Source organism: Cyclospora cayetanensis, unplaced genomic scaffold (genome assembly GCF_002999335.1).
Source record: "Cyclospora cayetanensis isolate NF1_C8 unplaced genomic scaffold, CcayRef3 CcayRef3_contig_35, whole genome shotgun sequence".
Lineage (NCBI taxonomy): Eukaryota > Apicomplexa > Conoidasida > Eucoccidiorida > Eimeriidae > Cyclospora > Cyclospora cayetanensis.
The window spans coordinates 217,004-232,740 of NW_020312314.1; the positions used below are offsets into that span (position 1 = coordinate 217,004).

The 15,737-nt window shown below is 52.9% G+C and overlaps 2 protein-coding genes across 2 annotated transcripts; both read left to right on the forward strand.

Moving 5' to 3' along the window:
* The first annotated feature begins 4,321 nt into the window (after positions 1 to 4,321).
* LOC34622066 (probable assembly chaperone of rpl4) lies at positions 4,322 to 6,548 on the forward strand. The gene is made up of 5 exons (XM_026334061.1): positions 4,322 to 4,609; positions 5,126 to 5,525; positions 5,638 to 5,882; positions 6,129 to 6,215; positions 6,366 to 6,548. The coding sequence occupies exons 1-5, from the start codon at positions 4,322 to 4,324 to the stop codon at positions 6,546 to 6,548; spliced, it is 1,203 nt and encodes a 400-aa protein (XP_026189846.1).
* Positions 6,549 to 9,587: 3,039 nt separating this feature from the next.
* Positions 9,588 to 15,585, forward strand: LOC34622067 (probable pre-mRNA-splicing factor ATP-dependent RNA helicase mog-1). Its single transcript, XM_026334062.1, has 8 exons — positions 9,588 to 10,213; positions 10,611 to 10,976; positions 11,097 to 11,855; positions 12,255 to 13,437; positions 13,692 to 13,796; positions 14,353 to 14,535; positions 14,777 to 14,891; positions 15,179 to 15,585. The coding sequence occupies exons 1-8, from the start codon at positions 9,588 to 9,590 to the stop codon at positions 15,583 to 15,585; spliced, it is 3,744 nt and encodes a 1,247-aa protein (XP_026189847.1).
* The last annotated feature ends 152 nt before the right edge of the window (positions 15,586 to 15,737 follow it).

Genomic DNA, 15,737 nt, shown 5'->3' on the forward strand with positions numbered 1-15,737 from the left:
TTGCAAAGAATCCCAAACACCGTTTGAGGGGCGTTCCTCTGTGTAAGCCTGTTTGCCTGCTACGAATCTCTCACTTGACTTTATGGCGCCTTTGGCTGCGTCTTCCTCTTCACTCTCTAGTAGAAATACTACAATGCTCATTTTAAGGGCTATGCCTATATGCTTACTCCTTCATTCCTAGACACAGCTTTGCAAATATTGCATGGGCAGCGAGAGCGATCTCGCAGGAGACCCCATGCCTCTCGATAAGCTGCATAATATCAAATGAACGAATCAAGGCTCACGCTGCCTTTGACAAATGTTGTTTCCTTTTAAAGATGCACGAATATCAGCTACTTTACTTGTGCGGTATCGCCTGCTCGCGATGAGGGGGACCCCAAACCGAAACCGTGTCACGCATTAACGATAGCACTTGCTTCGTTAACCAGATTTATCGCCTTCCTTGCCCTCAATCGAAATACTATCCTAGCTCAGCGGCAGGAGGGGCTGCCGGAGGCCTACTCAGCCACCGAAGTGACCTTCTCCAGGATCACAGCTGGGCACAACTCCAGTCAGTCAGAAACACAGGTGCCGCAGTCTCGAAGCGCTTTGGCCAATCGTGCAGTGTCGCATGCAATCATGTACTTCACAGGCAGGCAGCCTATATTCTCCTGCTGTAGAGTTTTCCCCGCTCCTTTGCACACAGACTACAGGAGCCACAAAGCCATGCCACCTACTGCCAAATATATTGTACGGACAAGTCTAAGAGGAACTGTCGAAGTGTGGCTCAGCCGGCTTGAAGCCGTGTGCATTCGTCTCCCCAGCCATCTTTATGGGCTCCCCCCACCCCCCCCGCCTGCTTTGGAGCATCGAGGCATGGTCCCTCCACAGCTTTCTGCGATGGTGTAAGGCGCCTCCAGCAGGCTGTCCTGATCTGGGCGTCTAGTACGCACGCCACTGGCTGCTCCCGGTGCAGCAACTACTGTTTGAAACCCTCCTGACAGCTGGCGTTAAAGTGTGAACCCCATTCCCCAGGCAGAAACTGCAGTCAAAAACAAGCACTTTAAATCAAAAAATATGACGTCACTGGTGTTCTGTGTTTGCAGAAAAAAACAGCAAACCCAAATCATCAGGGAGAGGTGGACCTGAGGCAGAGACTACACGAGTCTTCTTTCAAGTGAAAAATCGCCATACACGGGGCCCACCGCTTTAAAACCTATCGAACAGAATAAGTAAAGGCGTATAGAGACTACCCGTCGCTTTAAAGCGACACGCAAGTCGGGGAGTATCCCCCAGAACTTCCCACAGGGTTCCTTGGAACCTCTTTAGATGGCCGGCATGAAGCCCACAAAATTCATTTGGGCGTTGGTCGTCTGCAAACTAAAGCTGTCATGTTGACGTACACCAGTGGGGCTGTAAGGAGGCCCTTTCCTAGGATGCCTCGCTCCAGCACATGCTAAATTCATTTTGGACGTAGAAAAACTCGACAGCTTTTACGATGCGGGGTGCACGCACTGCTGCTATTTCTGCTAGTGCTAAATGGGTTGCCCCTGGAACTCCTCCCTCAATGGTGCTGCAATTGCTGCGTCTACTGCCACCGCTGCTCGTGCACTGTCTGTGAGGCTGCAATAATCTCGGAGATTTGCTGGAAAGGAACTTGGAACAAGGATATAAAAGGCTCCGGGCCGGCAGAAGCACCCGGAGGAGAATCTGTATCTCCACCCCAAGGAAAACTCGGAATATGACGGGTGGAAAAGTAGAGCGCGCGACCAGGTATGGCAGTGTCCTTGGTTTTAATCGCAGCATCGGTAATAAAGAGCTGAAGATCCCTGGGGTTTCGTAATTTACAGTTCTCGCCATCTTCTGCCTGCTTGGTGAGATCGACGAACAGGACAGGTGCTGGTGCCTCGCCATTTCCCAGATTCCAACCAATCTGAAGCACGGAATGAGAGGCCCACAAAGTGTAGAAGGAGGCAGCAACAACCCGAAAGAGGCATTTTCCAACTGTCCGCACCGTTCCTGGAATGTCTACTGGCGTCGGCAGCTCTTCAACGACCTTCGGCACCTTGCACATAGGACCAGACCAAAGAGCGAACCTCGCATAGACAGGGGGAGCACATCGCACGAAAATCGTGTCGATGTCTCCTTGTTGATTCGCCGCTACCGCGTAAGCAGGATTCTCGTGCAGCTTCACGAGTCGGCGGCAATCACAGTCAACAGGCATGACCCTCTCTACAGTTATTGGCAGCAGCGCCTCTCCAAAAAATTTCTGAAACAAGCCTGGAACCTTGGAATCATCCCATCCGCTGGGATGCATGGTGAACCGCAGCCTTCCAGACTGGCTCGAGCATGTCACCGAGATGGAGCCTGAGCTTAGAGCGCTCGCAGCTCCATCAGTCAAGTCTAGAACCTTAAACGTCAGCACCTTGGGGTACAGCGGGGTAACCAAGGTGAAGGGGAGTTTCAATGGCCGCAAGGAGGAAGAAATATCAATGTACGTCTGTTCGATCGCCGATGCTTCGTTAACCACCGAACTTGCACCTAGCTGCTCGCTGCTCTCTAGTCCACCAACCTGCGCAGACATAGAATGAGACACACCAGCGCCAAGACGGCTTCTTCGCATTTACTCTGCGCTGCGGTTGGTGCGCACCTGCTACCTCAGGGGAGAGGCTTGGATTCTTTGCGCTTACAACTCGAGGTCTTTCATCTTTGGATAAAGATGCACTAGACGACGCAGTACTGCTGTCCGAATCGCTGCTTTCTTCGGAGCTTTCTTCTGTACTATAGACGCCGACAGCTTCGTCAAGCTCGATACCCCTTGTGTTCAGGCTGCCATCGTCCGAATTCATGTCTTCGTCATCTGGTGCACCCCCTGTTCCGTATTTCTCCAAATCCAGCACCGTTTGCGGAATGAATTCCGATCGAGCTGGAACCTGTGCAGAGGTGGCTGGCTGTGGAAGCGCTGACACCTCGGCCGTTTTCGGTGTATCCTCAGGTTCTCGCTCTTCGTCAGCCACCGACGCCATCCCCAATACCCTCTTTACGGGGTCAGAATCTTCTGACGCTTCATCTAAGAGGCCAACCTGCATAGGCGAGCGCGTATTCACTGCTTCGTCTTCCTCACCTTTCAAGCCTGTTCCTGCAGCCGATGTCACTTTCTCTTCTGCAACATGGGTGCCAGGTGGGAGCTGCGGCTCAGAATCCCCTGCCGCTTCCCCCAAGCGGTTTGAAGTCAGCATATTCGCGGCCGTTTTCGTCTTGTCCTCAGTCGGGACAGACTCTGGCGCCGATGCGGGTGTCTCCTGCTCACTGCGGGAGTCACCGATTTTAAGCAGTTCCTCATAAAGTGCCGGATCCTCTGAGGCGTTTGATGCAGCATATTGCAGAACCCAAAGAGTTAAAGGCACGTAGGTTAAAGCTCTTAAAAGCCTCGATCGTCGCATCTCTACGCACAGTGACACTCGGAGAGAAGGGAGAGGCAGGAGACTGCAGAAGAGGGGGATACTCCAACTAGGCTCCCACGAGGTTGGGATGCACACAAAATGTACTCAGTTTATGAAACGGGCAAAGCTTTCCGTTTCAAGAATTTGCAGTCTGCCAAGGAGGGGGATGGCAACAGGAGGGGGGGACCGCAAGCGATCGAATGAAACGCCGGGGAGCGGCTGCTCTAGAGAGTCCATAAGAGACAACCACCGGGGGATGACTTGCATTGAGGAGAGCAATCGCTGCAAATATTCTAATGCCGCAGCACTAAAACCATGCGGTAAGAGGATATCTGGCAAACAAAGTGGATAACATGAAGAATAATTCCATTTGCACACACACCCCAATTCGAAGGGAACCCCACCCTCCACAAGCAGCCTGTACAGGCCGTCAAACTTGACACATACCTAAATGGCATCATGAACCCCTGGAAGTGAAGGAAAGTTCCCGTTACACAACTTGTGGCTTCCATCGACTTTAGCGAGTGTAAGTGCTCTCTTAACTTATTTCCTGCTTTATCTCCAGACATTCGCGCACGAACCATGTACGCTGCGATCGCGACAGCCTAGACACGGGAGCCTACGGGTGTGGGGCCAGGCTTTCTGTTCCTTTGCCCCACCTACCTTATCAATGATTAGGGAGAGGCATTTCTACACCTCTAATATGAGCGTTTCTTCAATCCTCTCCCCGTGTATGCCCCTCTAGCCTGATCTACTGCCCAGCTTCACCCCACTTGCAGGCTCCCAGCTCCATGCGTGTTCCTCGCTTTTCGGCCTCAGCAGCTCCGCTGTTGGTCGTTTGCACCTTGCTTCCGTTTAAAATCTTCTCGCGCGCGCGTTAGACTCTACAGAGGCACTCAATGGAGGTCGATGGCGCGGAAGCCTCGAACAGAGAGGGCCCCTCACCAGGAGCCTTCTCCAGTCATTCTCTCTCCGTAGGCAAGCCAGCCTCTTTTTTTCTATCTTCTGCGGACGACTGCCTCAATGCGTTCCCTCCCAACTTCAAGCTGGCCGTCAAATTCCTCGAGAAGGGCCTATCAATACACCCCAGCAATGTGGACCTGCTACAGCGCTTGGCGGGAGAATATGCAGAAACAGGCCAGACGCAAGAGGCCAAGCAGCTGCTAAACAAGGCAATCGAGCTAGAGGTATAGTCTGGTGGCTTCCGAGCAGGGATTTGCTACATATTGTGGGCACACAGCGCAGACTTTGAGTTTAAGCATCGAGCTGTAGTGCTCTTGGCGCATAGTTTGCGGCTCAAATATACGGCCCTCATTTTAGGCTATGCCGTCCCGTTCGAGACGCTGCATTCGGCGCATCTACGCCCCCCTCGTGTCTGTCACTTGCCATAGTTCGTTACGTGACGTGTACAGGGTGCGTAAATGTCTGCGTATGTGTTTACATAGCGCGATGCATGTGCAGACACCATGTGCATCCTTGTCTTGCGGAGCGCGCGCACAGCCTCTGACATCCACTGTTGCTTTCACGGTTGCCTGTGCCGATTTTCCCGGTGGCTTCATACCCCTGCGTTGATCCATACCACACGCGTTTCCGCGCGCGCTAGCTTCTGCAGTCCTGCCGAATTGCTTGCGCGTCTGAGTATGCTTGCTACTCTCTCTCTGTATTGGGCTGTCTGTCTGTGGTTGTGCTCTCCTTGACTACAGCCCTCCTCCGGCCCTCTCAAGTTCCTGCAGTTGGCGCAGCTAGAGGATGGTGTCTCGTGTCTTTCGCTGTATCGCAAAGCCATTGAGATGCTCGAAGCCGTGCTCTCCCAGTTGCTCGCCGCTCCTCCCCCGAACAAGCGCAAAATGTGCAAAAGCTCGAAGGCTACAGTGGCTTCGAAAAGGGGGGACCCCACAGGCTCTCTGAAGCACCGGGAGGCGCAAGAAACGAAGACTCGTTTGGTGGGGGCTTACTGCGCTGTAGCAGAGCTGTACTTCACCGATTTGTGCGACGAGGAAGAGGCGGAGAGAGAGGCAGAGAAGGCCATCCAGAGAGCCCTTGAACTAGACCCAAAAAACCCTGAAGCGCTTCTGTGCGATGCACAGTACAAGAAAGTCATAGGTGAGCAGCGGCTGCAGCTGTGCCCTCCTGCGATACAGCGGGCTGGCTTTTTTCCGCAATCTCCTGATGCGCGAGCGCGCGCTCCTGGCGCTGTGTCTGCTCTGAGACTCAGATGACGCCGAAGGAGCTGTCGCTGCGGCGCAGCGAGTGTTTTCATCTCTGAAGGCCACCCACGAACGGCTAAATGCCGCCAGTCTCTTAGTGCCGGCGTCAGGCAACGAAGAGGAAGCACTGGAAGCGGGAGATGAAGTCAGCGTGGAGACTCGCATCAATGCTTCGCGCCTCTTCGTCGACGTGGGGATGCACCAGGAAGCCATTGAAGTCCTTAAGGCCTGCCTCGAAGAGGACGAGGAGGACGTATGCTGCTGCTGCTGCTGCTGCTGCTGCTAATCTTAATGCTTCTGCTGCTCTTGGGGCTGCATGCTGCTACGTGTCTCTTTAAATCCTTTTCCTCGATTGTTTGTCGCGGCTTGGTCGGCGATCCTCGCTGTTAAGCTCCACGCTTATTTGTGTTGCTCTATTTCATTGTAAGTAGGGCCGAAGCCAATCTTTGATCCCCACTGTCGTCTTGCGAAGGGTTGGGGGCTTTTGTGGTGCATGCAGCCTCAGATTTGGCTTGTTTTGTGTTGCGCGCTCTTCAAAGCCGAAGACTTCGGCTCGTGTCTACACTGCCTTGAAGGGCTGCGAGAGGTGAACTCCACACTGCTGACCTGTCACTCGCGCAGGCTGTGCGACAATCGCGCTAGCTGCTCAAGTGTTGCTGCAGCCTGTGCAGTCGAAACGGCCGAGGGCTTGTTTGATCAACTGTAGATCGCGTAGTTGCTGCTGTTGTTGCTGCAGCGGCTGCTCCGGTGTGGCCTTCCCGACGACCATCCAATGGCGCAACATGAGCAGAAGCTAAGGGATTTAGTGCAACAAGGAATCGCAAAACAGCAGCAGCAACACGAGCAGGACGGCCAACAACAAGCGAGCTCCTCTGAAGTTTCCTCCTCGGATGATGACGAAGGGATGGACATGGCATAAAAGCCGTAAAACTACGACTTTGTCTAGCAGCGTATCTTGACTTTTACGCGTCACAAAGCTTATTCGAGCAGCTAGTTGCTGGCGCGTAGTTGTTGCAGCGGCTGTAGCACCAGGTTTGCTGCTCGAGCCCAGGCCAAAATCCGGCTTGCTACTACTGCTGCTGCTGCTGTTCATTTGTGCTGCTGTTGCTTCTCAAGAGCTGGGAGCATTTTATCTGTACCTTGTATGAAGTGTTTTTCGAAAACGCTGCACTGCAGCTCTTGTTGCTAGGTGCCATCGAGTGGGATTTAGATGCTGGTAATTACAGGCGGGTTTATCTAAAATTGGTCTCCAAATTCAATGCATGTGTAGCCTTGTCGAGTCTTTCAACGCCTTAGCTCCAATGACCCATTCTGCACTCCAACAACGCCTTAAGGCCGTAGCCACAATTCGTAGACGAGGCTTGTGCTAACAGGGGCGAAACTTCGACGCGTGGACAGGCGGCATCATTTATTTGGGAATCAATAAATAGATAGGAAGGCGAGAGAGCCGTGATCGCGGGAGCAGCCCAAGAGGTAGCGTTGAGGGAGTTTGCCTTCGGTAAATCCCTGCTGAAACTTCGCCTTCCCTCTAGTCACAGCCGCATTCTTCCTTAATGTCCACTTCTTAGAACGCACTTCTCAGGGCTACACCTGGTTCAAACGTATGCGCGTGCCTGAAAAGCTGTTTCGCTAGTACGCCCCCGGAGGACAGATTGGATAGCAAAAGCTGGTCAAAGGAAACACTTGTGGCGCGTTCGTTCTCTCAAATTCTGCTCCTGCTGAACGCCTTTGGTTCCAGAAGTAAGTTCATAAAAGTTTTTGGCGGCCTTCAAGCGTCGAAGAGCACCTTCGAGCAGCAGGAAGTTCACCGCTGCTCCTGATGTGTGGTCATTGCTGTGTCCACTATTCGCGAATGCTCTAAATTTTGACTCCCGGTAACTGTGCAGTCCGCTGCAATGGAGCCGGCTTCACCTTGCTAAATCTTGGAGGGCAAAACGGCTTTACCCTTGATAATTTTGCAAATTTATGAAAATCCGTTGAGTTCTCTTTCCACAATCTTGCCATAGAAGAGTACCAGGCCCCATGTTTCAGCACCAGTTTTCTTTTTTCGCTTCCAACTGCCTCGAATTATTCAATAAGAGGCGTTTCAGCAATAGGAATATCCGCTCATCGCCTGATCTGAGACGGACTAGAGATCCCTGCGCTGCTCTTCCAGCAGCAGCTTCCAGCACAGCACCAGGCATGCACAGCTATTTTCTGGCATTCCAGCAGCTGCTCCTGACACATTTCATGATCCACCGGACCAGTTCAGCGCTTTAGCTAAATTCCTGCCCTTTATTCCAGCTGTGGGTAGCTGCGCTAACCGTTCAACATACTTGCGAACACATGCTCTTTAAAAAGTTTCTAGTGTAATGCCACAGAGGTAGTCGTCGTATTGGTGATTGAGGGACTTGAGAGAGAAGTTATTAGATAGAGAGTCTCTCCCTGGTGGAACCCCAAGCCTCAGTTGTGTAGTGAGGAAGCATGCAGCTTGTATCAAAGTCTATTTATGACGATCGAACAAACGTCCCATGAATATGCGCTATGTCAGTAGGGCGTGGAGACTGTCGGAAAGTGCATCTACAACGTGGGTAGAAGTGTGATTAGCTGCAGCTGGCCAGCGCTGCCGTGAACCCTGATGTTCAATGGATGAGTCGACTCTTGGGGGTGCCCAGCTGAGAACAGAAAGCTCTGATGCGTTCTTGCGAGAGTATCAAAAGGTAGATCTTCTTTTCTGGCCAAACACGCAAAGCGAAACCAGGCTTTTGTATTAAGTTAGGGTGCACTTACCCATGTTCCACTACACTATTTTTATTCGACTAACATTTAGGAAGGAATTCGACTAGCGGGTATGCCTCTTTGTCTGTCTTGTTTATTGTTGAATACTTTAAGCTTCACCCAGGAAGACGCAAGCTTTTGTGTGCGTGCCTCGGGTGCAATGTACAACCAGGTGTAAATGCTTGGAGTGCTAAGAGGGTGCAGCAGCTACATGCACCCTACCTGTGCCCCTTTCTTCATACTTGGAACCCAGCGGGGCGCGGCAGGGGATACTGGGATTTCTCTCTGGCTTACACTGTAAACGCTTTGTCAACTTGTATCAACTCTGGAGTAAAGCGTCCCCCTCAGGAAAGTTTAGACGTAGCGTTAATACCCTGGAAGAGAACGGCACATTCATTCTCCAGGACGACCCTGGGCCCCCCAGGAAGTGTAGAACCTTTATAATGCAGACTGCGTTCCTCCTTTGGCTCAAAGTCTTCTTTGTTAAGTATTGAAGCAAGCGAAGTGTCACGAGACTTCCTCACCATGGGTTCCCCCGAGGCTTTATGTTGCCCCACGGTGCCCCGTTGCCTCGGTTGCAGGTAATGCTCTCTCTCTTTCTCTCATCATTTAATTTGTGTAGCCACGATATACTTTCGCGGGAAACCATATGTGACGCAGAATTTTAGGTCCATCCCAGAGGTGGCTATTCTGAGGTATGGATCTTTGAAACTCGCCGGCAACTTGAATTTTGCACGCCTCAAACTGCTGCAGCACAATTCTGATTGTATTACTCTTAGGCTCTCTATACTGATTATACATCCTTGGCCGAAAGCTTAAAAGTTGCCGCAAGCAAAGGAGTCGCTCATAGGGGTGCAGGAACCTACAGTTCGGGTTTACTGGCGAAGTATGCGAGAGCAAGTCCTGTATATGGTCGAGTTAGAGCCTCGGCAATTGTACAATTGCATTTCCTTCATTGTGTTCAATGAATAAAGGGGAATGAGCCCAGAAACACTCGCAACTAGTCTCCTGCGAGAACGGCTGGGGGGCCCTGAGATCCGTCCACGGGGGCACGCGGTGGGGCCCCTAAGGCCCCAGCCGCATGAGGCCACATAGGTCTTTTGGTAGCTAAAAAGAGCAACAAAGGAGATCCTCTCTCCTTTTGTTTGCCGATTCTCCGACCACCATAGGGCAACAAGGGCTCATCAGGATCTCGGCAAAAATGCTCAGCTTCGTGGATGAGGAAGAAGCCGAAGAAGCAGCGGCCTCACCGTCGCTGCTTCTTCAGCCTCACATGCAGCAACAGCCGCAGAGACGCCGTCTTCTCCTTGCTCCTGGAAACGGGGATGCCAGCAGCAGCAGCAGCAGCAGCAGCAATGACGCTACAGCAGCGGCTCCCGTGTTTCGGCCATCACGGAGCGCCAAGCAGCAGCAGCAACAGCAGCAACAACCGCAGATTGGTCCTTGCGCGAGGCCTGCCATGACTCACAAGGATTTTCTCAGACTGCGTGCCGTGGAGTTGGCAGCAGCAGAGGCAGACACTGAGGGAGCAGCAGAAGCTACAGCAGCAAAAGCGCCTGGAGGTGCCCCCAAACGCCGGCGTCGCACCGGCTGGAGCGTTGTGGAGGAGGAAGAGGACTCTCAGAAGCTTCCTTCTGGGGGCCCCTCGGGGGGCCCCTCTGGGGGCCCCTCCGGCTCTGGTTGGGGGCCACCCATAGACCCCAGGGTGCGGGAGGAGCGCGTGAAGGCTATTGAGCTGGCTGTCGAGAGGGACAAAAAGAAGATAAGCGGGGGCTTCAAAGGCATGACAGAAGAGGAAAAAGCAGAGACTGCTTTGCAGCGAATGTGGTAGGTGCCAAGTGCGATGCGTGAATTATACACCGACCGATGTTAATTTGTCCTACGGAGAAATGCTGCCTCCAGCACCCCCCCTCCGCCGCTTCGTCCTGACTGGCTGTGTGCTATTCAACCCTTGGGGCATGCTCCTCCGCCCTTTGTGTCTCTCCCTACATTTCCGTTTTTAAATAAGAAGATGCGTTAGTGCTCCTCTCCCTTCCTCCCCTCCTCGCCCGCGAATTTCCCCTCGCAAGTTTGAATCCAACACCTGAGGGGCACACATTGGCCTTTCTTCTTCCCTCTCGCTGCGTCTCGTCTGTCACGCGCCGCGCACTAAGTGCGCACTCTCTGCAAGAGGCAGTCTAATTCCAGTTCGCCTCCCCTGCTTCACGCCGTTCGCTTTTCTCAGGTACGACAGAGATGACTCCTCGGGCTTGCAGCTGGGGGATTACGAAGACGAAGATCCCCGCAATGCCGCGCGCGAAGAAAAGCTGAAACGGCTGAAGGGAGGTGCCCCCAGAGGGGCCCCTAGCCGCTCGCTAGCTGAGCAGCAGAGGCATAGAGATAATGAACTCTGGGAAAATCTCCTCATGCACAGGGGAGGGGCAGGGGGCCCCAAGGAAGTTGCGTTTGACGGCGAAGACGAAGAGGAGACAGAAAAGGAACATGTCGTCTGCAGAAACATTACGCCTCCCTTCCTCAAAGGCTTCAAACCCTCCGAGAAACCCCTCACGGTTGTTAAAGACATCACCAGCGACATGGCCATGCTCGCCCGGTAAGGAGGCAAGTCATGACAACCACGAATTTTGCACTGAACGGCCGTGCCAGTAGCCCACCCTTAGTGGCGTGTGCTTTGCAGCCTTCTTTATTCGTCCTTGTTGTTTGCGCGACTCAGAAAGGGCAGCGCGGTCTTGCGCCACACAAAAGATGCGGAGGATCGCGCAGCTGTTCGCCAACGATTTTGGGAAGTTGCAGGATCGACACTCGGCAGTTTGCTGCAGGGTGCGGAGGGGCGTGAAGCAGCAGCAGCAGCTGCTGCCGCGACATCAGAAGCGGAGGCAGCCGCAGGGGCAAGCCGCTCTAAAGAGGGATACGCGGCTGCTCTGAAGGGCAGTAAGCAAGCTTGTGTGTCAGAGTTTAGTCGTACCAAGACGAAGCAAGAGCAGAGAGAAGCCCTCCCAGTGTTTCAAGTGCGACAGGCCTTCCTCGATGTATGTAGGGAGCACAGGATCGTGGTAGTGGTGGGGGAAACGGGCAGCGGCAAGACGACGCAATTGACGCAATATCTTCTGGAAGATGGATATGCTCGTGCCCCTGCGGAGGCGGCAAAAGCAGCAACCTTGACAGCCTCAGTGCACCCTTCCTCGATCGCAGAAGCGGCAACAGCAGCAGCTTTAGCCGGCGTTTCTTCTGTGGGTATTATTGGCTGCACACAACCGCGGCGTGTCGCCGCGGTGTCTGTTGCGAAGCGTGTGGCCGATGAGATGGGAGTGGAACTGGGAAGCATTGTAGGATATTCCATTCGCTTCGAGGACTGCACTTCGGCGCAGACGGCTATCAAATATATGACCGATGGAGTTCTTCTCAGAGAAAGCCTTAACGATGCTGACCTCGATAAGTACTCCTGCATCATCATGGATGAAGCACACGAAAGGTATGCTTGGCAAGGGGCTGATGCTCTTGTCCCTGCTTCGTTGCACACGTGCTGCTGGTGCTCCTTTCGTTCTGGTCTTGCTTCTACTGCTGCTTTCGCGCTTTTCAGATGAACCACTTTCCATTGCACTTGCTGCTGCGAACGCCGTTTCACCGACTGTCCGTGTTGTTGCACGCTCAAGGAGAACGAGCGAGCCACACCTATATACACACACGGGTTGACCACGTATCACAGGATTAGCAGCATATGTCTGCACGCATTGCTTTCTGGGTGCTGTCTACGTGTCTGAGCTTGGTGCGGTAGCCGCAGCACCAACAAAATTCCCCACGGAGGCGTCGAAACGCACACCCGCCAGCTTTATGAGAACTCCTTCGCGACTCTGTGTGGTGTTTTGCATAGGTCTCTGAATACAGATATTCTGTTTGGGGTTCTCAAAGGGGTAGTGGCTCGCCGGCAGGATTTCCGTTTGATCGTTACCTCGGCTACGATGGATTCGGATCGCTTTTCTGCCTTTTTTGGAGGGGCTGTTGTCTTCAACATCCCTGGAAGGACGTTTCCCGTGGAGGTGGAGTTTGCTCGGTGTCTGCCAGATGATTACGTTGACGCTGCAGTGCAGAAATGCCTGACGATACACTGCAGCACGCCTTGCGGCGGGCGAGATCCAGACGGGAAGGACACTGAGACGTCGGAGGAAACGGGCGATATTCTGGTTTTCATGACTGGTCAGGATGATATTGAGGTGACGTGTCTGCTTCTAGCTTCTCGCTTGGAGCAGTTGGGGAGTCGCGCTCCCCCCCTGACGATTCTTCCCATCTACTCGCAGCTTCCTGCAGACTTGCAGGCCAAGATATTTGAGCCGTCGGCGTTTCGCAAGGTGATCGTCGCAACAAACATTGCCGAGACATCTTTGACGGTAGACGGAGTCCGATACGTAGTCGACTGCGGCTTCTGCAAGCTCAAGGTCTTCAACCCGTCCATAGGGATGGACTCATTGCAAGTAACGCCTATTTCTCAGGCAAATGCGAATCAGAGAAAGGGGAGAGCTGGAAGAACCGGGCCAGGAAAGTGCTTCAGGCTTTATACCGAGACAGCATTCATCAGGGAGATGTTGCCGAACACGGTGCCTGAGGTGCAGCGCACGAACCTCAGCAACGTTGTCTTGCTGCTCAAGAGCATTGGGGTGGATGATCTCCTTGACTTTGACCTTATAGATCCTCCCCCTCAGGATACACTTATTGACGCAATGCACCAACTGTGGGTGCTGGGAGCTCTCGACAACCTCGGTGCCCTCACTCCCATAGGCAGGAAGATGGCCTCCTTCCCCCTAGATCCTCCCCTCTCCAAGATGCTTCTGACGGCTGCCGAGCTAGGGGGAGCGCGAGAGATCGTCTCCATCGTCTCGCTGCTCTCTGTTCCAGCCGTTTTCTTTGTCCCCAAGGAAAAACAAGACGAAGCGGAGAGTCTCAAGGAAAAATTTTTTGTCCCTGAAAGCGACCATCTTACCCTCCTCAACGTGTATCAGCAATGGAAGCGGGCTCAGTACAACGCACAGTGGTGCCTCAAACATTTCGTTCAGCCCAAGGTAATCTGAACTCTTTTTGTCTTGTCTCGTGACTTTTTAGCGCTTTGCACCCCATCTTCTGCGTGCGCGTCGCACTTTCTCTCACTTGTCAGCCACAGCCCTCGCGTAATTTCTTTCTTACCAGTTCCCCCGCTCGTCTCCGCGCTTCTTGTATTTCTGCGTGTCGCGCTGCCTGTAATGTCTCATTCAACGCCACTCCGGTAGCTTATTTCTCCTATCGGCGCCCTGCTGTTCTTTTTACTTGTTGTTCAAAGGCAATGGTGAAAGCTCGCGAAGTTCGCGAGCAGCTCATGGACACAATGCAGCAACAAGGCATCCCAGACACCTCATGTGGCACCGATTGGGATATTCTCCGCAAAGTAAGAAAGACTTGGAATCTAGAAACATGTCGTGTTCTCAGGCAGCTTTCGCTGCTGCTGTCTCTGTCTTCTGGTAGCTGTGCGGCCCATTTCTGTGCTTCGTGTATTCCTGTATGTCATGCTACCCTTGCTAGCGCACCGTCTTTCTGGTAAGATTTCTTTCGTTTACCGGCGCCATCTTAGTGTCTGCACTTTCTTCTTGTCGTTCGAAGGCAATGGCATCTCTTTTTTTTGCCATGCAGCTTCGGCTGTCGCTGTCTCTGTTTTGGGGGGCCTTTCAACGACGTTTCCCGCTCTGGGTTGATCGTAGTTGCTCTACTAAGTTCATTCGCGTGCACAGCTGCTTTTCTCGTATGCTGTGAGGTTTCAGTGCGCATTGTCTCCCGCTTATTGTAGCACACGACCCTATGTAGCGTTACGCATTTTCAACGGCTGTTCTCCTCCGTATCTCCCTCTTCTGCACATATGTGCGTATGTACTTGTATATTTTGTATGCGCATGTATGTATGTACTGTATGTAATGTGTGTATGTATGTGTTTGTTATTTGTGGATCAGGCTATATGTGCAGGATACTTTCATCACGCTGCCAAACTACGGGGCATCGGCGAATACGTGAACCTCAGGACTTCCGTTCCTTGCCACGTGCATCCAACTTCAGCTCTCTACTCCGCTGGTTATACGCCTGACTATGTTGTATACCACGAGTTGCTCCTGACAACGAAAGAATATATGCGAAATGTAGGCAACGCGTTGCTCATGCCTTAGGTGTGCAAAGACGAGCAATGCTTTCTGCCACCTTGTCTGTAGCTATGCCCATAGTGGGGCCCCTCCTCTTACCCTTGCGCTGCTGGAGGTGACACTGCGCCTTGTGGCCTTGTGCATACGCACTTGTACGCGGAAGACTGCCTCAAGGATTTAAACATGGGTGTCACGCAGACGACATCTTCGAGGAAGTGTTACTTCTGTCCCTCTTCTTCAGGTGACGGCAGTGGATGCTCGTTGGCTAGCCGACTTAGGACCAATGTTTTTCGCACTGCGAAGGATGGGAGATGGAGCAGCCAACCTTCTGGCAGAAGACCAGGCAGATGCAGCGGGTAAGAATATCTACAAGCTTCACCTCTTCTCTCCGCCTTTCGCTGCCTCTTTTAAACTTGCCCGTCCGCGCCTTTCAGCTATTCTGTGCGCCTTAGCTTTTGACACCGGCAACAGCAGATCTTTGGAACTGCGCATCCTTATAAAAACTATCCCTCGCCAGTGGTTGCTTTCTCACCCTCTATCTAAGCAATCCTTCGCTGTCTGTCACTCGTCCTCCTCTGCGCGGCTGCGTTGGCGTCGCCTGTACTCGCCTTGTGTCTGCCCTTTCCTCTCTCTTGCTGCGCAGCGTTCGAGGCGCAAATGGAGAGGGATTTGCAACAGCAGCGAATGCAACAACTGAGCGCAGCAAAGAAGGGACAGCGCACATTTGTAGAAGCAACAGCAGGGCGGAGGAAAAGGGCAACAGGGCTCTCGTGTGTACCAGTACCTCCCACCTCGTCACTATCTGAGCTGCCATCTGTGGCCATAAGCAAGGGAATAGAAGAGACTGTAGACGCAGGTAACGACAAGATGGAGCAGGCGCACGGCGAGAAACACCCGCAAGAAGACATAGAGGCAGAAGCAGCCCTCCACAAACTGAAGTTGTTGCGGAGAGCTACCGTCCGTCAGCTTCCAAAAGTCAAGAGCGAGCGAGAAGCGATAATGCAGCCTTTGGACTCTGGAGGGGCAACAAAATCGCCAAAGGATGAATGAATCACCCGCATAGAAGCAGGCACATGTACACTGAATGCATCTTCTTCCGGCGGCCCTCCGTGCATATTTCTAGCACCCCCGTTGAACTGTGCTATTCCGTCTCTCTGCCCTTCAAAAGCTCACTGTATCTGCCCTTCAAAGGCTCACTGTAT

What these genes read in the sequence shown, in the direction of transcription:
- LOC34622066 (XM_026334061.1), top strand. Translation starts at nt 4,322, where the DNA reads ATGGAGGTCGATGGCGCGGAAGCCTCGAACAGAGAGGGCCCCTCACCA. An exon ending in ACAGTACAAGAAAGTCATAG is followed by an intron (nt 5,526 to 5,637) that starts GTGAGCAGCGGC and finishes TCTGAGACTCAG; the next exon opens with ATGACGCCGAAGGAGCTGTC. An exon ending in TCGAAGAGGACGAGGAGGAC is followed by an intron (nt 5,883 to 6,128) that starts GTATGCTGCTGC and finishes TGGTGCATGCAG; the next exon opens with CCTCAGATTTGGCTTGTTTT.
- LOC34622067 (XM_026334062.1), top strand. Translation starts at nt 9,588, where the DNA reads ATGCTCAGCTTCGTGGATGAGGAAGAAGCCGAAGAAGCAGCGGCCTCA. An exon ending in ACTGCTTTGCAGCGAATGTG is followed by an intron (nt 10,214 to 10,610) that starts GTAGGTGCCAAG and finishes CGCTTTTCTCAG; the next exon opens with GTACGACAGAGATGACTCCT. An exon ending in GACATGGCCATGCTCGCCCG is followed by an intron (nt 10,977 to 11,096) that starts GTAAGGAGGCAA and finishes TGCGCGACTCAG; the next exon opens with AAAGGGCAGCGCGGTCTTGC.